General features: G+C 41.5%; 1 protein-coding gene across 37 annotated transcripts in view; it reads left to right on the top strand.

The window, feature by feature from the left end:
* The window catches only part of LOC137133993 (protocadherin gamma-A11-like), a 238,444-nt gene that overhangs the window by 146,420 nt on the left and 68,207 nt on the right, over nucleotides 1–23,817 (top strand). For 2 of the 37 annotated variants that reach the window (XM_067518297.1, XM_067518321.1), the window contains exon 1: nucleotides 9,347–11,737. The exons of 31 other annotated variants lie outside the window; for them this stretch is intronic. In XM_067518297.1, the coding sequence (XP_067374398.1) occupies nucleotides 9,359–11,737 (2,379 nt within the window). In that variant the 5' untranslated portion in view covers nucleotides 9,347–9,358. Of the gene's footprint in view, nucleotides 1–9,346; nucleotides 11,738–15,691; nucleotides 18,162–19,707; nucleotides 22,278–23,817 lie in introns of those variants that run through there. 4 more of the 37 variants (XM_067518285.1, XM_067518309.1, XM_067518286.1 and 1 more) reach the window with 4 other exon arrangements.

Raw genomic sequence — 23,817 nt, forward strand, 5'->3', positions numbered from 1 at the left:
CAATGCAACATTAACGATAAAATTCCGTTCACAATTTCCTCTGCGTCAAATCATTTTTTCACTTTAACAACCGACAGTGAATTAGACAGAGAGACGTCCCCTGAATATAATATCACAGTGACCTGCTCTGATGAGGGAGTTCCCTCCCTCTCCAGCAGCGTCACTCTCACCTTACAGGTCTCTGATGTGAACGACAACGCTCCTGTATTTGAGAGAAGCTCATATGAGGCCTACATTGTAGAAAACAACACACCAGGTCTCTCTATATTCACAGTGAAAGCCACAGACGCTGACTGGAACCAGAATGCCCGTGTTTCTTACATACTGGAGGACTCCTCTGTTAACGGAGTAGCAGTCTCCTCATATGTGTCCGTTAGTGCTGATGGTGGAGTCATCCATGCAGTGCGCTCTTTTGACTACGAGCAGATCAAAGATTTCCAGTTCCGCGTCAAAGCGCAGGATGGAGGCTCTCCTCCACTCACTAGTAACGTGACAGTGAAAATACTGGTCCAGGACCAGAACGACAACCCTCCTCAGGTCCTCTACCCAGTCCAGACTGGTGGCTCTCATGTGGCTGAAATGGTGCCTCGTTCAGCAGATGTGGGCTATCTGGTCACTAAAGTGGTGGCTGTTGATGTGGACTCTGGACAGAATGCCTGGCTCTCCTATAAACTGCAGAAAGCCACAGACAGGGCGCTGTTTGAAGTGGGCTTACAGAATGGAGAAATAAGAACTATCCGCCAAGTCACTGATAAAGATGCTGTCAAACAAAGACTCACTGTTATAGTGGAGGACAACGGGCAGCCCTCTCGTTCAGCTACAGTCATTGTTAACGTGGCGGTGGCCAACAGCTTCCCTGAAGTGCTGTCGGAGTTCACTGACTTTGCACACGACCAGGAGTACAATGACAACCTGACTTTTTACTTAGTGTTGGCTCTGGCTGTAGTTTCCTTCCTGTTCATCACGTGTTTAGTGGTTATTATATCAGTGAAAATCTACAGGTGGAGACAGTCTCGCGTCCTGTATCACTCCAGCCTCCCTGTGATTCCGTATTATCCACCGCGTTACTCAGACACTTTGGGGACGGGGACTCTCCAACACGTGTACAATTACGAGGTGAGCAGGACGACTGACTCCAGAAAGAGTGACTGTAAGTTGGGCAGAGCCGGTAGTCAGAACGTGCTGATAATGGACCCCAGTTCATCAGGGACGATGCAGCGGATACAGAGTGAAAAGAGCATCCTGGATGAACCAGACTCTCCACTAGAGGTTAGTTGTCTAGAACTTAGTTTTTGTCTTGATCACCACATTCTCTGCGTTTCAACTTCAGTATGTCATTTAATTGAATGTACCTTTGCTTGCTGGAGGCTCTTTGGGCTATATTGTGGTCTTTCTGAGTCAGCACCTTGGACAGCGCATAAACGATCACGTTAATTTTTTTTTTTACCGTATAAGACCTTAGAATTCTTCTTTTTCTTTCTGCCTGTGTCTTTTTTCTAAGTTTTTATGCGAACTGTTTTATCTCTTGTATGCTTGTAGTTAAAATGTAAAGAAAAGTTGTTGTTTTTTTTCACTATTGACAGATATACAGCCAAACGTCTGGTGAATCATGCATAATTGCTCTGCATAAAGTGTTTCATTAATTAGCACAACGTTCAGCGGCAAAATATAACATCGTAGCAATGCATCAATAATGTAGTGTCATGCAAAACTGAGAATATTTAGCTTTTTTATCCTCTTTCATTATTAGTATTTGTGGCTGCGTGTGTGTCCATGAAGTTCGTGTGTTTGTGTGTATGCGTAGAGGACATAATTGAGCTGTTTTATTGCTATATGTTCTGATTCACATTATCATTTGCTTCGTTGGCTTTCCATTTTACAGCATTTTACACAAAGAAGAATTTAGTGTTCATGTGTAGTCAGTTGAAACATATTGGGTCTTTCTGTTTCTCAGCATTTCTGTATAGTGTGGATTTTAGTAAACCGCCATGTAGTTAATTTGGTTAAACAGAGAGGGACGCTGTCGTCCACAGAGTTGCTGAGGAACCATTTCTTGTAGTACCTCCCTACTTCACCATATCACACTGCAGGCGGCGTTAACAGTCTGGGTTGACACGAACAACAAAAGAAAGCATTGGCATTACTGGATTCTTTTTTCATAAAATTTAAGAGAGTTACAATTTTGGGAACGTTCACATATATCTAAATGTCAGAACTGGAGCTTGGGACGTTAAGGATTTTCTGATTTCTCCGTACGTAAGTGTCGAACGGAACGATGGAATGGCAAGTGTTGTTCTTTATCTCTGTGCACTCCATCAGCGTAGTGCATGGGCAGGTCAGTTACTCCATTCCCGAAGAGATGGCAAAGGGAGCTCTAATAGGCAACATAGCGCAGGATTTAGGTTTAAGCATTGACAGATTAAAGTCTGGAAAAGCTCGTATGTATACTGGTAACACTGAGGAATATATTGAGCTGAAGAGAGAAAGAGGAGTCCTGCTTATCAAGGACAGGATAGACAGAGAGGCTCTGTGCAGTCAAACAATGCCTTGCGCTCTTCATTTTCAAATGATCCTGGAAAACCCAATGGAGTTTTATACTGTGACTGTCGAAATTACAGACATTAACGACAATCCTCCTATATTTGAGAGGGTAGGGATGAAATATGAAATGAGCGAATCAGCTCTCGTTGGAGCGCGATTCGTCTTGGAGAAAGCCATAGACGAGGACGTTGGTATCAATGGCTTGAGTAACTACGCCCTAAAACCCAGTGATAATTTTGCTCTAAAAACAATCAGCCGAGGAGATGGGACTAAACATGTGGAAATGGTTTTACAGAAGCCTCTAGATAGAGAGAAGAATGAGCATTTATCACTAATACTAACAGCTCTTGATGGAGGTGAACCTCAGCTTTCTGGGACAATGCAGATAATCGTAACAGTTTTAGACGTAAATGACAACTCGCCCGTTTGTTTAAAGCAGGAATACAAAGCAAGTGTTGTAGAGAATGCTCCCGCTGGAACTGTAATAACTACTATAACAGCTACTGATGTAGATAAAGGTAATAATGGGAAAGTAACATACATGATTCCAAAATCCGCAGGTACAAATCTCTTTGAAATCGATGCTGATCATGGGGTATTGACACTGAAAGACAATGTAGATTATGAAAAGAAAAGACTTTACGAGCTAGATGTTCAAGTATCTGATCAGGGAGGATTATCCGATGCATGTAAAGTGATTGTAGACGTTATAGACTCAAATGATAATCCTCCTTCTATTAACATCATGTCAAAATCAAACACAGTATCTGAGAACGTGAAAACGGAAACGGTTGTAACTATGCTTAACATACAAGATCCAGACTCAAGTGATAATGGCAAAGTTGTGTGTCTTTTGAATGAAAATATTCCATTTTCCATTAAATCCACGACAAATAATTTCTTTACCGTTGTCACAGACAGTGAATTAGACAGAGAGACTTCCTCTGAGTATAATATCACAGTGACCTGCTCTGATGAGGGAGTTCCCTCCCTCTCCAGCAGCGTCACTCTCACCTTACAGATCTCTGACGTGAACGACAACCCTCCTGTCTTTGAGAAGAGCTCATATGAGGCCAACATTGTAGAAAACAACACACCAGGTCTCTCTATATTCACAGTGAAAGCCACAGACGCTGACTGGAACCAGAATGCTCGTGTTTCTTACATACTGGAGGACTCCTCTGTTAACGGAGTAGCAATCTCCTCATATGTGTCCGTTAGTGCTGATAGTGGAGTCATCCATGCAGTGCGCTCTTTTGACTACGAGCAGATCAAAGATTTCCAGTTCCGCGTCAAAGCACAGGATGGAGGCTCTCCTCCACTCACTAGTAATGTGACAGTGAAAATACTGGTCCAGGACCAGAACGACAACCCTCCTCAGGTCCTCTACCCAGTCCAGACTGGTGGCTCTCATGTGGCTGAAATGGTGCCTCGTTCAGCAGATGTAGGCTATCTGGTCACTAAAGTGGTGGCTGTGGATGTGGACTCTGGACAGAATGCCTGGCTCTCCTATAAACTGCAGAAAGCCACAGACAGGGCGCTGTTTGAAGTGGGCTTACAGAATGGAGAAATAAGAACTATCCGCCAAGTCACTGATAAAGATGCTGTCAAACAAAGACTCACTGTTATAGTGGAGGACAACGGGCAGCCCTCTCGTTCAGCTACAGTCATTGTTAACGTGGCGGTGGCCGACAGCTTCCCTGAAGTGCTGTCGGAGTTCACTGACTTTGCACACGACAAGGAGTACAATGACAACCTGACTTTTTACTTAGTGTTGGCTCTGGCTGTAGTTTCCTTCCTGTTCATCACGTGTTTAGTGGTTATTATATCAGTGAAAATCTACAGGTGGAGACAATCTCGCGTCCTGTATCACTCCAGCCTCCCTGTGATTCCGTATTATCCACCACGTTACTCAGACACTTTGGGGACAGGGACTCTCCAACACGTGTACAATTACGAGGTGTGCAGGACGACTGACTCCAGAAAGAGTGACTGTAAGTTGGGCAGAGCCGGTAGTCAGAACGTGCTGATAATGGACCTCAGTTCATCAGGGACGATGCAGCGGATACAGAGTGAAAAGAGCATCCTGGATGAACCAGACTCTCCTCTAGAGGTTAGCTTTACAGATTTGAGTTTATACTGTTTTGCTGTGTGTGTATGTGTGTGTGTTTAGTTGCGTTAATAGAAAACTTTTTCTATATTTTCAGAACCTTCCACAGCATCTCACAATATTATTTTGTCAGTTAAATATAAAAAGGTAAAATGCCTTATTGACACTTATCTGTGCCTTATGTTGTGTGTTATACGAGCCCATAATGTATTTCACATGTTATAGAACTTAAACTTACGCACACACCGTTTCTGTATTTTATATGTTTTGGTTTCATTAGCAAAAGCTTATACTTGTTTACTTAATTTGCAAACTTTTAATCTTTCCAGCCTTTTATAACATATGTGCCGCCCTTAGCGCCAAAACTCACGCTAGTTTTTTTAAATTTCCCTTTTTGCTTTATCAAGTAAATCTTCTTCTTCTATAAAGTTTTAACTGATTTTATCTTAAATATTGGGATAGGCTTTTGGCAGTTTTTCTTCATTTTTCAGTTGTCCAATATTACGCTTGGCATTCTTTTCCTGCAGCCTTTCTTACATCTGATTCTGGATCGTGACCTAGTGTCGGCATTTAAAGGTTTATCAGACTGATTGTTTCTGTCTCGGCGTATGTATTCTAGTCCAGAGAGAGCATGCAGTATAGAATTTGACAAAAGCTGTATATACACATCAACTCTGATTCATATATATACAGCTATGTACTGTATTTCATGATCAGAATTGTACCTTTTTGAATTAGTTCGATGTTTTCTTCTTATTAATAGTTTATTGAAAGCAAACTTCTATTTTCATTTATACCTTTATTCAGATGTCATATGTATTTATTGGGGACACGTTATTATTATTATTCCGGATTTTCATAAAAGTAGAAATCTCAAACACAGTCAGCTGCTTTGCGAACATTATCTTACCTACATGGCCATTTTTACACAATATAAATTTAGAACTTTCTAACAATTGGTTTTATAGGCAGGTGAATTTATACATGAATTCTGTAGTTATACATTTTGAACTCTTAGGGCCGCTGTAGACCAGAGTGTCGATGGCTGAGAGTAAGCTTGTAGCAGAACCTCCCATGTAACCCCTACATTGAACAGTGAGAACACGACAGTAAAGAAGGGACATTCTGGATATGCAGAATATCAGATAAGAGAAACGACGACCTCAGAACATTTTCTTTAGACTGTGGATTTTACAAATACGAAAAACATGCTTGACGCTGACACGGATTTCGATTTATGAGATATAAAACCGGACTGTGGAACCTTCTAAAAACAAACATGGATAGAACAATGAAAAAAAAAGCGCTGTTGTTTATCTTTCTCGTTTACCATGGCGCGGTAATTGGACAAGTGAGCTACACAATACCAGAAGAAATGCCAACTGGGTCTTTAGTGGGGAATATAGTACATGCTTTAGGTTTGGAAACCAAACGTCTTACGTCCGGCAAAGCTCGAATTTATACCCGAGACAGCGAGGAGTATATTGAGCTGAACAGAGAGAGAGGAGTCCTCCTCGTCAGAGAGCGAATCGACAGAGAGGCGCTCTGCAGACAGACAACACCGTGTGCTTTACATTTTCAAATTATTTTAGAGAATCCGATGGAATTTTACAGTGTTACTGTACAGATTAGTGATATTAATGACAACGCACCGACCTTCGAAGAGGGGGAGATCCGATTTAATATAAGTGAGTCAGCAATCATCGGTGCAAAATTTGTGCTGGAGAGGGCGGTGGATCTTGATGTTGGAATCAATGATCTTCAAAGGTACGAATTGAAACCATCTGACAATTTTGCTCTGAAGGTCCACAATAATGCTGATGGGAATAGGAATGTGGAGATGGTGTTACAGAAGCCTTTAGACAGAGAGAAACAAGAGCAAATATCGCTTGTGTTGACGGCCGTAGATGGAGGAGAGCCGCAGATGTCAGGAACAATGCTGATTATCATTACAGTTTTAGACGCTAATGACAATGCTCCTGTTTTTACACAGCCCACATACAAAGCTACAGTTACCGAGAATTCACCGAAAGGCACAGTTGTAGCTACAGTTACAGCCTTAGATGCAGATCAAGGCTCTAATGGAAAAATAACCTATTCAATAACAAATACTTTAGATGATGTTAGGAAATTTTTTAAGATAAATAAGGATAATGGTGAAGTTACTTTGATAGGAAACATTGACTTTGAGGAGTCGCGAAGCTATCAGATAAATATGCGTGCTAGTGACGATGGAGGACTCAGAGATTCGTGCAAGTTAATTGTTGATGTACATGATATAAATGACAACAAACCTGAAATTCACATAATGTCGAAGTCAACTGTCATATCAGAGGATTCTGAAGTAAATACAGTCGTTACAATGATAAATATTGAGGACAAAGACACAAGAGAAAATGGAAAAGTCCAGTGTTTTATTAGTGAAAACGTACCCTTTAGTTTAAAGGCATCCACAAATACTTTCTACAGCTTAGTAACAGACAGTGAATTAGACAGAGAGACGTCCTCTGAGTATAATATCACAGTGACCTGCTCTGATGAGGGAGTTCCCTCCCTCTCCAGCAGCGTCACTCTCACCTTACAGATCTCTGATGTGAACGACAACGCTCCTGTCTTTGAGAGGAGTTCATATGAGGCGTACATTGTAGAAAACAACACACCAGGTCTCTCTATATTCACAGTGAAAGCCACAGACGCTGACTGGAACCAGAATGCCCGTGTTTCTTACATACTGGAGGACTCCTCTGTTAACGGAGTAGCAGTCTCCTCATATGTGTCCGTTAGTGCTGATAGTGGAGTCATCCATGCAGTGCGCTCTTTTGACTACGAGCAGACCAAAGATTTCCAGTTCCGCGTCAAAGCGCAGGATGGAGGCTCTCCTCCACTCACTAGTAACGTGACAGTGAAAATACTGGTCCAGGACCAGAACGACAACCCTCCTCAGGTCCTCTACCCAGTCCAGACTGGTGGCTCTCAGGTGGCTGAAATGGTGCCTCGTTCGGCAGATGTGGGCTATTTGGTCACTAAAGTGGTGGCTGTTGATGTGGACTCTGGACAGAATGCCTGGCTCTCATATAAACTGCAGAAAGCCACAGACAGGGGGCTGTTTGAAGTGAGTTTACAGAATGGAGAAATAAGAACTATCCGCCAAGTCACTGATAAAGATGCTGTCAAACAAAGACTCACTGTTATAGTGGAGGACAACGGGCAGCCCTCTCGTTCAGCTACAGTCATTGTTAACGTGGCGGTGGCCGACAGCTTCCCTGAAGTGCTGTCGGAGTTCACTGACTTTGCACACGACAAAGAGTACAATGACAACCTGACTTTTTACTTAGTGTTGGCTCTGGCTGTAGTTTCCTTCCTGTTCATCACGTGTTTAGTGGTTATTATATCAGTGAAAATCTACAGGTGGAGACAGTCTCGCGTCCTGTATCACTCCAGCCTCCCTGTGATTCCTTATTATTCACCGCGCTACGCAGACACTTTGGGAACAGGGACTCTCCAACACGTGTACAATTACGAGGTGTGCAGGACGACTGACTCCAGAAAGAGTGACTGTAAGTTGGGCAGAGCCAGTAGTCAGAACGTGCTGATAATGGACCCCAGTTCATCAGGGACGATGCAGCGGATACAGAGTGAAAAGAGCATCCTGGATGAACCAGACTCTCCTCTAGAGGTTAGTTGTCTAGAACTTAGTGTTTGTCTTGATCACTACATTCTCTGCGTTTCAACTTCAGTATGTCATTTAACTGAATGTATCTTTGCTTGCTGGAGGCTCTTTGGGCTATATTGTGGTCTTTCTGAGTCAGCACCTTGGACAGCGCATAAACGATCACGTTAAGTTGTTTTTTTTTTACCGGATAAGACCTTAGAATTGTTCTTTTTCTTTCTGCCTGTGTCTTTTCTCTATGTTTTGTGTGTTTTCCAGTATGTGAGCTGTTTTATCTCTTGTATGCTTGTCGTTAAAATGTAAAGAAAAGTTGTTGTTTTTTTCACTATAGACAGATATACAGCCAAACGTCTGGTGAATCATGCATAATTGCTCTGCGTTAAGTGTTTCATTAATTAGCAACACGGTCAGCGGCAAAATATAACATCCTAGCAATGCATCAATAATGTAGTATCATGCAAAACTGACGATAATTAGCTTTTTTATACTCTTTCATTATTGGTATTTGTGGCTGCGTGTGTGTCCATGAAGTTCTTGTGTTTGTGTGTATGTGTGGAGGACATAATTGAGCTGTTTTATTGCTATATGTTCTGATTCACATTATCATTTGCTTCGTTGGCTTTCCATTTTACAGCATTTTACACAAAGAAGAATTTAGTGTTCATGTGTAGTCAGTTGAAACATATTGGGTCTTTCTGTTTCTCAGCATTTCTGTATAGTGTGCATTTTAGTAAACCGCCATGTAGTTAATTTTGTTAAACAGAGAGGGACGCTGTCGTCCACAGAGTTGCTGAGGAACCATTTCTTGTAGTACCTCCCTACTTCACCATATCACACTGGGAAATAGAGAGGCGGCGTTAACAGTCTAGGTTGACACGAACAACAAAAGAAAGCATCCGCATTACTGGATTCTTTTTTCATAAAACTTAAGATATTTACAATTTTCGGGAACGTTCACATATATCTAAATGTCAGATCTGGAGCTTGGAACGTTGAGGATTTTCTGATTTCTCCGTACGTAAGTGTCGAACGGAACGATGGAATGGCAAGTGTTGTTCTTTATCTCTGTGCTCTCCATCAGCGTAGTGCATGGGCAGGTCAGTTACTCCATTCCCGAAGAGATGGCAAAGGGGGCTCTAATAGGCAACATAGCCCAGGATTTAGGTTTAAGCGTTGACAGATTAAAGTCTGGAAAAGCTTATATGTATACTGGTAACACTGAGGAATATATTGAGCTGAAGAGAGAAAGAGGAGTCCTGCTTATCAAGGACAGGATAGACAGAGAGGCTCTGTGCAGTAAAACAATGCCTTGCGCTCTTCATTTTCAAATGATCCTGGAAAACCCAATGGAGTTTTATACTGTGACTGTCGAAATTACAGACATTAACGACAATCCTCCTATATTTGAGAGGGTAGGGATGAAATATGAAATAATCGAATCAGCTCTCGTTGGAGCGCGATTCGTCTTGGAGAAAGCCGTAGACGAGGACGTTGGTATCAATGGCTTGAGTAACTACGCCCTAAATCCCAGTGATAATTTTGCTCTGAAAACCATCAGCCGAGGAGATGGGACTAAACATGTGGAAATTGTTTTACAGAAGCCTCTAGACAGAGAGAAGAATGAGCATTTATCACTAATACTAACAGCTCTTGATGGAGGTGAACCTCAGCTTTCTGGGACAATGCAGATAATCATAACTGTGTTAGACGCAAATGACAATCCGCCCGTTTGTTTAAAGCAGGAATACAAAGCAAGTGTTGTAGAGAATGCTTCCGCTGGAACTGTAATAACTACTGTAACGGCTACTGATGTAGATAAAGGCAATAATGGGAAAGTAACATACATGATTCCAAAATCCGCAGGTACAAATCTCTTTGAAATCGATGCTGATCATGGGGTATTGACACTGAAAGGCAATGTGGATTATGAAAAGAAAAAACTTTACGAGCTAGATGTTCAAGTATTTGATCAGGGAGGATTGTTTGATGTATGTAAAGTAACTGTAGACGTAATAGACTCAAATGATAATCCTCCTTCTATTAACATCATGTCAAAATCAAACACAGTATCCGAGAACGTGAAAACGGAAACGGTTGTAACTATGCTTAACATACAAGATCCAGACTCAAGTGATAATGGCAAAGTTATGTGTCTGTTGAATGAAAATATTCCATTTTCCATTAAATCCACGACAAATAATTTATTTACCGTTGTCACAGACAATGAATTAGACAGAGAGACGTCCTCTGAGTATAATATCACAGTGACCTGCTCTGATGAGGGAGTTCCCTCCCTCTCCAGCAGCGTCACTCTCACCTTACAGATCTCTGATGTGAACGACAACGCTCCTGTCTTTGAGAGGAGCTCATATGAGGCCTACATTGTAGAAAACAACACACCAGGTCTTTCTATATTCACAGTGAAAGCCACAGACGCTGACTGGAACCAGAATGCCCGTGTTTCTTACATACTGGAGGACTCCTCTGTTAACGGAGTAGCAGTCTCCTCATATGTGTCCGTTAGTGCTGATAGTGGAGTCATCCATGCAGTGCGCTCTTTTGACTACGAGCAGATCAAAGATTTCCAGATCCACATCAAAGCGCAGGATGGAGGTTCTCCTCCACTCACTAGTAACGTGACAGTGAAAATACTGGTCCAGGACCAGAACGACAACCCTCCTCAGGTCCTCTACCCAGTCCAGACTGGTGGCTCTCATGTGGCTGAAATGGTGCCTCGTTCAGCAGATGTGGGCTATCTGGTCACTAAAGTGGTGGCTGTTGATTTGGACTCTGGACAGAATGCCTGGCTCTCCTATAAACTGCAGAAAGCCACAGACAGGGCGCTGTTTGAAGTGGGCTTACAGAATGGAGAAATAAGAACTATCCGCCAAGTCACTGATAAAGATGCTGTCAAACAAAGACTCACTGTTATAGTGGAGGACAACGGGCAGCCCTCTCGTTCAGCTACAGTCATTGTAAACGTGGCGGTGGCCGACAGCTTCCCTGAAGTGCTGTCGGAGTTCACTGACTTTGCACACGACAAGGAGTACAATGACAACCTGACTTTTTACTTAGTGTTGGCTCTGGCTGTAGTTTCCTTCCTGTTCATCACGTGTTTAGTGGTTATTATATCAGTGAAAATCTACAGGTGGAGACAGTCTCGCGTCCTGTATCACTCCAGCCTCCCTGTGATTCCTTATTATCCACCACGTTACTCAGACACTTTGGGGACGGGGACTCTCCAACACGTGTACAATTACGAGGTGTGCAGAACGACTGACTCCAGAAAGAGTGACTGTAAGTTGGGTAGAGCCGGTAGTCCGAACGTGCTTATAATGGACCCCAGTTCATCCGGGACGACGAAGCGGATACAGAGTGAAAAGAGCATCCTGGATGAACCAGACTCTCCACTAGAGGTTAGATGGTTTAACACTGTATTCACTATTTATAATACTTAAAGCGTGTACATTTTGAGTGTTGAGTATTAACAAATCATCCTAATGTTATTATTATTAATATTAATGTTAATATTATTTTTGAATTGTATGTAGGGTTTTTTTTATATAATTAAGTAATTCAAATCTAAAATCACTTTTTACAAGCCATTCCTAAGTTAAATTGCAGTATAACCGCCTTTGTTCTTTACATTTGCTCTCCAAAGTAAATAATGGTAATATATTTCTGCATATGCAATAATGACTATTTGGCATAATTTATTGAAAGGTTCCCTAATGTTGCTAATTGCGTCTTTTTTCCCAACATGACTTTATAAGTAGGTCTACGTTGGCTGGGAGTCATTGGTGACTTTGAAAACGTGAGCTAGTGATATCGAGTTTCCTTGCTGTATTAATACTACTCGTTGTCCTCACTTAATATAATAAGATCTTTTGAAACATTTTTGTTTCGCCTTTTGAACTCTTTCTAATCACGTAAAGATCTATGTAAAAACCCTTTTCCGTGGTTGCCGTGACTGAAAAAGTGAATGTAAGTACTTATCATTACATCTTATATGATTATCTGTGGAGGTAAAGAAATTTGTTTAATTTACTTCTTCATTTATTATGATTTTTATTCAGATTTGCAAATATTTACAAATATTTTAATAACTGGGCCGTCGTTTGTGCATTTGGATTTGTGCAGTTTTATAATTTGAACTCTTAGGGCCGCTGTTCACCAGAGTGTCGATTGCTGATAGTAGGGTTGTAACAGCACCTCCCATCTAACATCGTCATTATGAGAACAAAACATGACGGGAACCACAAGGCACTTCAGTGATGCAGACATTTTCTAAACCAGACATCGACCTTTGAGACTTTTTTCTTTTGTGTTGATATTTGACGCTGAATTGACTTTATTGACTCGAATCTATGTCATTTTAATAGGATAAAGACATTTAACCTCCCGGGAACAATTCAAAGAGAACAATGACAAGGCAAGTGGTGTTTTTGATATCTGTCCTCTCTGTCGGCTCAGTTCTCGGGCAGATTAGCTACACTATACCCGAGGAGATGGGCAAAGGATCGTTAGTGGGAAATATAATACACGATTTAGGTTTGGAAACCAAACGTCTTATGACCGGTAAAGCTCGAATTTATACCCGAGACAGCGAGGAGTATATTGAGCTGAACAGAGAGAGAGGAGTCCTCCTCGTCAGAGAGAGAATCGACAGAGAGACGCTCTGCAGACAGACAACACCGTGTGCTTTACATTTTCAAATTATTTTAGAGAATCCGATGGAATTTTACAGTGTTACTGTACAGATTAGTGATATTAATGACAATGCACCGACTTTCAAGAAGGGTGAAATATATTTTAAAATTAGTGAGTCAGCCATCACCGGTGCAAAATTTATGCTGGAAAGGGCGGTGGACCTCGATGTTGGAACTAATGGTGTTCAAGGCTACGAATTAAAACCCTCTGACAATTTTGTTCTGAAGGTCCACAATAACGCTGATGGGAATAAGAATGTGGAGATTGTGTTGCAGAAGCCTTTAGACAGAGAGAAACAAGAGCACATATCGCTTGTGTTGACGGCCGTAGATGGAGGAGAGCCGCAGATGTCAGGAACAATACTGATTATCATTACAGTTTTAGACGCTAATGACAATGCTCCTGTTTTTACACAGCCCACATACAAAGCTACAGTTACCGAGAATTCACCGAAAGGCACAGTTGTAGCTACAGTTACAGCCTTAGATGCAGATCAAGGCACTAATGGCAAAATAAAATATTCAATAACAAATACTTTAGATGATGACAGAAACATTTTCGATATAAACGAGGACATAGGGGAAGTCACGTTGAAAGGAAACATTGACTTTGAAGAGTCACGAAAATATCAGATAAATATACTTGCTAGTGATGATGGAGGACTCACAGATTCGTGCAAGTTAATCGTCGATGTGCAAGATATGAATGACAACAGACCTGAAATTAATATAATGTCAAAGTCAAATGTGATATCAGAGAATGCTAAACTTAATACAGTTGTTACAATGATAAATATTGAAGACGGGGACTCAGAGGAAAACGGAAAGGTTCAGTGTTTTATTAGTGAAAACGTACCATTTACTTTGAAGACATCGACAAATACGTTCTACAGCTTAGTAACAGATAGTGAATTAGACAGAGAGACGTCCTCTGAGTATAATATCACAGTGACCTGCTCTGATGAGGGAGTTCCCTCCCTCTCCAGCAGCGTCACTCTCACCTTACAGATCTCTGATGTGAACGACAACGCTCCTGTCTTTGAGAGGAGCTCATATAAGGCCTACATTCTAGAAAACAACACACCAGGTCTCTCTATATTCACAGTGAAAGCCACAGACGCTGACTGGAACCAGAATGCCCGTGTTTCTTACATACTGGAGGACTCCTCTGTTAACGGAGTAGCAGTCTCCTCATATGTGTCCGTTAGTGCTGATAGTGGAGTCATCCATGCAGTGCGCTCTTTTGACTACGAGCAGATCAAAGATTTCCAGTTCCGCGTCAAAGCGCAGGATGGAGGCTCTCCTCCACTCACTAGTAATGTGACAGTGAAAATACTGGTCCAGGACCAGAACGACAACCCTCCTCAGGTCCTCTACCCAGTCCAGACTGGTGGCTCTCATGTGGCTGAAATGGTGCCTCGTTCAGCAGATGTGGGCTATCTGGTCACTAAAGTGGTGGCTGTTGATGTGGACTCTGGACAGAATGCCTGGCTCTCCTATAAACTGCAGAAAGCCACAGACATGGCGCTGTTTGAAGTGGGCTTACAGAATGGAGAAATAAGAACTATCCGCCAAGTCACTGATAAAGATGCTGTCAAACAAAGACTCACTGTTATAGTGGAGGACAACGGGCAGCCCTCTCGTTCAGCTACAGTCATTGTTAACGTGGCGGTGGCCGACAGCTTCCCTGAAGTGCTGTCGGAGTTCACTGACTTTGCACACGACAAAGAGTACAATGACAACCTGACTTTTTACTTAGTGTTGGCTCTGGCTGTAGTTTCCTTCCTGTTCATCACGTGTTTAGTGGTTATTATATCAGTGAAAATCTTCAGGTGGAGACAGTCTCGCGTCCTGTATCACTCCAGCCTCCCTGTGATTCCGTATTATCCACCACGTTACTCAGACACGTTGGGGACAGGGACTCTCCAACACGTGTACAATTACGAGGGGTGCAGGACGACTGACTCCAGAAAGAGTGACTGTAAGTTGGGCAGAACCGGTAGTCAGAACGTGCTGATAATGGACCCCAGTTCATCAGGGACGATGCAGCGGATACAGAGTGAAAATAGCATCCTGGATGAACCAGACTCTCCTCTAGAGGTTAGAATTTACACAATTTGGCTATATAACATCTGCATGTTAAAATATTTGTCTGCTGTGTGACTACTGCATTTCAGCACCTTGGACAGAGACAGAGTAACGCGTATACCACATCCCATTTTGTCCGTCTTTATTGTGTCCTACCTGCAAAATGATACTTTCGAATTATAATTTAGTTAGTTTTGGTAAACTTCCTTTTCCCGATTTTATGTTTTGGTATTTGAAATATCTATTTTTCTGGTGTTTGGATAATTTAAACCTCTTTAAAGTTTAAAATTTAAAAAACCCAAATTGTTTTTAATACAAGTGAAAGATATTTTTAAAGTATTTCTGCTGTTCGTTGGTTTACTTTTCTTGCAATTTCACTATTTGAACTCAATGGGCCGCTGTTGGTTAACGTGTTGCAGTTGTAGAAAATATTTAAAACAGATCCTCCCAATTCATTTCGGTATTGTGGATAAAGAAGAGGGTAGAGAGAGCACTGTTGGCTGAGATGCTGACTCTTGGATTGACACAATAGGTTGACAGAGTTTCTTTATACATTTGTGGATTACATTGATATACCTCTTATGTTTTCACATCGAGATTCGTATTGTTGTTGCAAGTATATAACATATTTTTTGGCATAATGTACAATGTGGACGTGACAATGAGACGGCAAGTATTGTTTTTCATCTCGATTTTATCTTTCGCTTCAGTTCTCGGACAAATCAGCTACTCTATTCCAGAGGAAATGGCAAAGGGATCGGTAATAGGCAACATAGCACGAGATTTAGGTTTAGATGTGAAAAGACTAAAGTCTGGTAAAGCCCGTTTATTTACAGGCGACAGTGCCGAATACATCGAGCTGAATAGAGAAAGAGGAGTGCTCCTCGTGAAAGAAAGGATCGACAGAGAGTCGCTCTGCAGACAGACGACGCCTTGTGCTTTACATTTGCAAATTATTCTTGAAAACCCGATGGAGCTTTTTCGAATAATAGTCGAAATTACCGATATCAATGACAACAGTCCTAGTTTTAAAAATGACGAAAAACGATTTGAAATCAGCGAATCAGCGGTTATAGGGTCTAAATTTGTGTTAGAAAGAGCAGTTGATGCAGACATTGGCATAAATGGCCTGAAAAATTACAGCTTGAAACCAACGGATAATTTTGTGCTGAAAATACATAGTCAGCCAGATGGGAATAAAAAAGTCGAAATGATTTTACACAAAACTCTAGATCGAGAGAAAGAGGAACAAATCTCTCTTTTATTAACAGCTGTAGATGGAGGAGAACCTCAGATGTCTGGTACAGTAAAGATTTATGTGACCGTGCTCGATGCAAACGACAATGCCCCTGTTTTCACGCAGTCGGTTTACAAAGCAGTCATAGCGGAAAATTCTCAGAAAGGAACAACACTGACAATAGTAAGTGCATCTGATGCAGATAAGGGAGTTAATGGTAAAATTTCCTATTCAGTGTCCTCTACAATGGACAGTGTGTCTGATATATTTACAATCAATGAGAACGGCGAAGTGACACTAGTTGGTGAAGTAGACTTTGAAAAATCAAAGTATTACCAAATTGATATTGAGGCTAAAGACAGCGGTGGTCTTTCTGATTCAACTAAAATTATAGTTGATGTGATTGACATTAACGACAATAAGCCTGTAATCAATATACTTTCCAAGTCTGAATCAATTCCGGAAAGTTCTCCCCAAAATACAGTAGTAGTTATGTTCAGTGTTCTTGACCCAGACTCGAGCAACAACGGTCAAGTAAATTGCAGAATCAATGGCAATATCCCATTTACTATTACAACTTCCTCAAATGATTTTTATAGTTTAGTAACAGACAGTGAATTAGACAGAGAGATGTCCTCTGAGTATAATATCACAGTGACCTGCTCTGATGAAGGAGTTCCCTCCCTCTCCTGCAGCGTCACTCTCACCTTACAGATCTCTGATGTGAACGACAACGCTCCTGTCTTTGAGAGGAGTTCATATGAGGCCTACATTGTAGAAAACAACACACCAGGTCTCTCTATATTCACAGTGAAAGCCACAGACGCTGACTGGAACCAGAATGCCCGTGTTTCTTACATACTGGAGGACTCCTCTGTTAACGGAGTAGCAGTCTCCTCATATGTGTCCGTTAGTGCTGATAGTGGAGTCATCCATGCACTGCGCTCTTTTGACTACGAGCAGATCAAAGATTTCCAGTTCCGCGTCAAAGCGCAGGATGGAGGCTCTCCTCCACTCACTAGTAACGTGACAGTGAAAATACTGGTCCAGGACCAGAACGACAACCCTCCTCAGGTCCTCTACCCAGTCCAGACTGGTGGCTCTCAGGTGGCTGAAATGGTGCCTCGTTCAGCAGATGTGGGCTATCTGGTCACTAAAGTGGTGGCTGTTGATGTGGACTCTGGACAGAATGCCTGGCTCTCATATAAACTGCAGAAAGCCACAGACAGGGCGCTGTTTGAAGTGGGCTTACAGAATGGAGAAATAAGAACTATCCGCCAAGTCACTGATAAAGATGCTGTCAAACAAAGACTCACTGTTATAGTGGAGGACAACGGGCAGCCCTCTCGTTCAGCTACAGTCATTGTTAACGTGGCGGTGGCCGACAGCTTCCCTGAAGTGCTGTCGGAGTTCACTGACTTTGCACACGACAAAGAGTACAATGACAACCTGACTTTTTACTTAGTGTTGGCTCTGGCTGTAGTTTCCTTCCTGTTCATCACGTGTTTAGTGGTTATTATATCAGTGAAAATCTTCAGGTGGAGACAGTCTCGCGTCCTGTATCACTCCAGCCTCCCTGTGATTCCGTATTATCCACCACGTTACTCAGACACTTTGGGGACAGGGACTCTCCAACACGTGTACAATTACGAGGTGTGCAGGACGACTGACTCCAGAAAGAGTGACTGTAAGTTGGGCAGAGCCGGTAGTCAGAACGTGCTGATAATGGACCCCAGTTCATCAGGAACGATGCAGCGGATACAGTGTGAAAAGAGCATCCTGGATGAACCAGACTCACCTCTAGAGGTTAGACTCATGAACTCACATAAATTGTAGCATTACACTCTTACTGACAGCTTTTCATTTAAAGACTAATATGTAACATCCTTTGTAATATGTATTTTTAATACTTTTCTTCACATTTTGTTATATAACATTCAAGTACTGTTGTACCAATCACAACAATTTAGCAACATTCAAGTTCTTTTCAAATTTAAAATCTAAAAATACCCTATTTAAAATATGTTTACTTATTTGTACATTAAAATCTATAACAAGCCTGCAGCTTTTACACACTGACTACACCGGTAACTGAACTTTACATGCTGTTTGCATTCATGCGAATATATGGATTATAAACCAGCATTTTTACAAGCATCCTTTATTATTATGTATAACTGGAACACTTTTGAATTATTTGTAATTCAGAACATTGTTCCTGCCTATTGGGCTTCATTGCCTGTTATTTTTCTGCATTCAGCACCAATTTGATGTCCAGAAAATTTCAAATGACAAAACAATTTTAGATTTATGCCCAGTTATTCCAAAACACATTAACATTGTTGGCAACAGCGTGTTCAAATGTGTCTGGATTTATTTATTTTGCAATATCTTTGTTAAAGGCGGGGCGCCTATTAGAATGATGTTAAACTGGCTGTAGCTGGAGATAGAATAGCTATAGAATAGAATAGATGAAAACATATGGCCACATGCATCATCATTGCTATAAATATTGTCACTCCATTTCAATTTCTGCTCACACTTGATTCGAATATGTACTCTTTTGACAAGATTAAGATGAGGGAGCTAAAAGAACACCAGTCTGAACATGTAGAATAGCAGGTTTCTTTGAATTACAGAAACAATGAGTAAACATCTGTGTTGTCACTCTAAATTTCAAGTGGAAATAAATCCCAGCGTATGACCGGGTGCATGTATTGCCATGAATCATCTTGTGCTCCAACTATTTAGCAGAGAGCTCAGGTAAATTGTGTTTGTTGTGTAACTTGTCAGCTTGCTACTGAATATTGCTGACAAAATGGTGAAAAAAACATTTTTTAGTTGCTGAAAAATACATGTACATGTTAGTCCTTGTGTTTAATTTCTAATCTTAACTGCCAAATACGTTATTAATGACCCATAACATTAATAAATTCTTGTGGCTGCGTGATGCCTTTTTCTCCACCTTAAGAACTTAAGTTACCAATATTTTTGCAGGTAATCTTTTAGACTTTAACTTATCAACTCAATAAAACCCATTTTAATGGTGCTGAATATTAAAAAGAGAAATCTGATGTCTTAACCTTAACAACCAGAATTCCAGTTTATTAATTTCAACATTGTGCCTTTGTCATTAAACTGTTTTGTTAATAGAGGCCTTATATAGACCAGATTTTTTGTAAGCAATGTAGAGGAATCTACTACAAGTAGTCATGACAGTGAGTCGTATTTGTTTCCTATCGAACCTCCCCCGCTGTTCTGCAATACAAGTGTTTGGACTCTCAGGGCCGCTGTTGACTAATGTAGAGCTTTTCTGATGCATTAAAAAGAGAGAGGAACACATTTACAGCATACAAGCGTCGTAGCAGAAGCCCGGAGATATCAGCGCTGCGATTTACTGATTTTGGATTAAAAACACTGGCGATAATCTTTGAAACATTTCTCTTCCACACTTTTTAACAGGGGAACCAAAACGCCGTGGAATATAGTGCTTTTCTTTCTCCAGAATCCGTCGAGATTAAAATGTGGGGCAGAACAAAAAGACGGCAAGTACTGTTGTTTGTCTCGCTTGTTTCCCTCAGCGCAGTGTTTGGGCAGGTCACCTACTCCATTCCAGAGGAAATGACTAAAGGCTCTTTAATTGGTAACATAGCACAGGATTTAGGCTTAGACGTAAGAAGACTGAAGTCAGGGAAAGGTCGCATATACACTGAGGATAATGCAGAATACGTCGAGCTGAATAAAGACAGAGGAGTCCTTCTGGTGAAAGAGAGGATTGACAGAGAGGCGCTCTGTGGGCAGACAACACCTTGCGCTTTACATCTCCAAATTACACTGGAGGACCCGATTGAATTCTACACAGTTACGGTTGAAATTAATGACATCAACGATAATGTACCCAGTTTCAAAAAGGATGAAATGAAATTTAGAATCAGCGAGTCTGCTGTGATTGGAGCAAAATTCGTGCTAGAAAGAGCTTTGGATCTGGATGTCGGTGTGAATGGATTGCAGGGTTATTCGCTTACACCGACAGACAACTTTCATCTGAGACTACAAAATCAACAAGATGGAAGTAAAAAAGTGGAGATGGTGTTGCAGAAACACCTGGATAGAGAAGCGCAAGAGCACCTGTCTTTGACACTCACGGCTACCGATGGCGGTGAGCCTCAGCTGTCAGGAACAATGCGTGTGGAAATTTCTGTGCTAGATGTTAATGACAATACCCCGATATTTACGCAAGAAGTCTACAAAGCTACTGTCTTGGAAACTGCTGCAAAGGATACTGTTTTGAGTACTGTTCGTGCTGTAGATGCAGATGAAGGTTCCAATGGTAAAGTGTCTTATTCAATTACAAACACGTTGGATGATGTCCCTTTTATGTTTAAAATTGACGAAGAGAGTGGTGTGGTATATTTATCTGGAAACCTTGATTATGAAAAGGCCCAGAATTATGAAATACACGTACAAGCTAGTGATGATGGAGGGCTAACAGATTCTTGTAAGATTGTTGCTGAGGTGACTGATACAAACGATAATTACCCGTCTATCAATATTATGTCTCAAACAAATTCAATATCAGAGAATTCTAAACCAGGAACTGTGGTAACTATAATAAATGTTCAAGATCCTGACTCTGGAGAAAATGGCAAAGTTACCTGTAATATAGAGGAACACATGCCATTTCTGATGAAACCAACGTCGAAAATTTTTTTTAGCATAATTACTGTTAGTGAATTAGACAGAGAGACGTCCTCTGAGTATAATATCACAGTGACCTGCTCTGATGAGGGAGTTCCCTCCCTCTCCAGCAGCGTCACTCTCACCTTACAGATCTCTGATGTGAACGACAACGCTCCTGTCTTTGAGAGGAGCTCATATGAGGCCTACATTGTAGAAAACAACAGACCAGGTTTCTCTATATTCACAGTGAAAGCCACAGACGCTGACTGGAACCAGAATGCCCGTGTTTCTTACATACTGGAGGACTCCTCTGTTAACGGAGTAGCAATCTCCTCATATGTATCCGTTAGTGCTGATAGTGGAGTCATCCATGCAGTGCGGTCTTTTGACTACGAGCAGATCAAAGATTTCCAGTTCCGCGTCAAAGCGCAGGATGGAGGCTCTCCTCCACTCACTAGTAATGTGACAGTGAAAATACTGGTCCAGGACCAGAACGACAACCCTCCTCAGGTCCTCTACCCAGTCCAGACTGGTGGCTCTCAGGTGGCTGAAATGGTGCCTCGTTCAGCAGATGTGGGCTATCTGGTCTCTAAAGTGGTGGCTGTTGATGTTGACTCTGGACAGAATGCCTGGCTCTCCTATAAATTGCAGAAAGCCACAGACAGGGCGCTGTTTGAAGTGGGCTTACAGAATGGAGAAATAAGAACTATCCGCCAAGTCACTGATAAAGATGCTGTCAAACAAAGACTCACTGTTATAGTGGAAGACAACGGGCAGCCCTCTCGTTCAGCTACAGTCATTGTTAACGTGGCGGTGGCCGACAGCTTCCCTGAAGTGCTGTTGGAGTTCACTGACTTTGCACACGACAAGGAGTACAATGACAACCTGACTTTTTACTTAGTGTTGGCTCTGGCTGTAGTTTCCTTCCTGTTCATCACGTGTTTAGTGGTTATTATATCAGTGAAAATCTACAGGTGGAGACAATCTCGCGTCCTGTATCACTCCAGCCTCCCTGTGATTCCGTATTATCCACCACGTTACTCAGACACTTTGGGGACAGGGACTCTCCAACACGTGTACAATTACGAGGTGTGCAGGACAACTGACTCCAGAAAGAGTGACTGTAAGTTGGGCAGAGCCGGTAGTCAGAACGTGCTGATAATGGACCCCAATTCATCAGGGACGATGCAGCGGATACAGAGTGAAAAGAGCATCCTGGATGAACCAGACTCTCCTCTAAAGGTTAGAAAACTTTTACACTTAGACTTTTTTACAACTTATGTAAATCACGATCACACCAGTAACATTAACAATTGTTCATAGTACTTTCAACTATAATCCGAAGAAGACTAGTTGGTATTCGACTTTCCAATTCAGCACCATGGACAGTGATACATTACACGTTTGCCTCCAGTACATGTGTTTGGTTCTGTTTATTTTCGCTTCACTCTGATTCAAAAACAATGTTTTCTTGTAACGATATTCAATCAAGTTACAATATCAAGGACAATATTTTAAACGTATTAGTTCGAAGATATATAAATTGTTGAACACATTTACTTTTGTTTTCAACCCGCTTCATATCAGTGTCACATTGGATTTAACCTCTTCCCATTGTTATAACTGGTTGTAATGTGTATTTTCAACTCAGAGGGTCGCTCTCGGCAAGCATGTTGTCGGATATCTAGATGTTTTTTCTCCGTGAACTGCCCCTTTTTGTCAGTACGTTGAACACAATGTGAGGAAGGCAGAATACACAGTCCAGTCTCACAAGGACAACTGCGGGGAAACGTCTAAAGGGTTGCATTGTCTTGTAACTCGAAGAAGTGTCGACTTTTTGTTTTTGTTTGTTATTTGCCTTTGCTGTCATGATTGCAATGGGAATGCTTTTGTTTTAATGGTCGTAGGAAAGTTGACGTCGGCAAGAACAATGAGACGGCAAGTACAGTTGTTTTTCTCGGTCCTATGCTTCAACTACGTGCACGGACAGGTCAGCTATACTATTCCTGAAGAAATGGCCAAAGGGTCTGCAGTTGGTAACATAGCGCATGATTTAGGCTTAGATCTCAAAAGGCTGAAATCGGGTAAAGCTCGCATCTATACAGGAGGCAGTGTAGAATACATTGGGCTGAATAAAGACAAGGGAGTCCTCCTTATCCAAGAGCGAATAGATCGAGAGGCTTTGTGTGGAGAGACGACGCCTTGTGCTTTGCATTTCCAGTTAATTCTGGAAAATCCAATGGAATTATTCCGTGTAACAGTGGAGATTACTGATATAAATGATAATATTCCCACTTTTACAAATACAGAAAAACATTTTGAAATCAGCGAGTCTGCGGTGATAGGATCAAAATTTATACTAGAGAAAGCAATTGATTCCGACATTGGGATGAATGGCTTACAACATTACTCGCTTTATCCAACTCAAAACTTCATATTAAAACTAGAAAATCAGGCAGACGGAAGTAAAAAAGTAGAAATGGTTTTACAGAAGTCACTAGATCGAGAAAAGCAAGATTACGTTTCACTGTTGTTAACCGCTGTAGATGGGGGAGAGCCGCAGACGTCAGGAACAATGCAGATATTTGTCAGTGTATTAGATGTGAATGACAACGCACCCACATTCGCTAAGCCTCTGTACAGAGCAAAATTACTAGAAAATGCTTCAGTTGGCACAACCGTGACCACTGTAAGTGCATCTGATAAAGATATCGGTTCCAACAGACAAGTGTCATTTAGGATATCCACTAGCAAACGTTATTTATCTGAGCTGTTTAAGATC

The sequence above is a fragment of the Channa argus genome, chromosome 10 (genome assembly GCF_033026475.1).
Source record: "Channa argus isolate prfri chromosome 10, Channa argus male v1.0, whole genome shotgun sequence".
Lineage (NCBI taxonomy): Eukaryota > Metazoa > Chordata > Actinopteri > Anabantiformes > Channidae > Channa > Channa argus.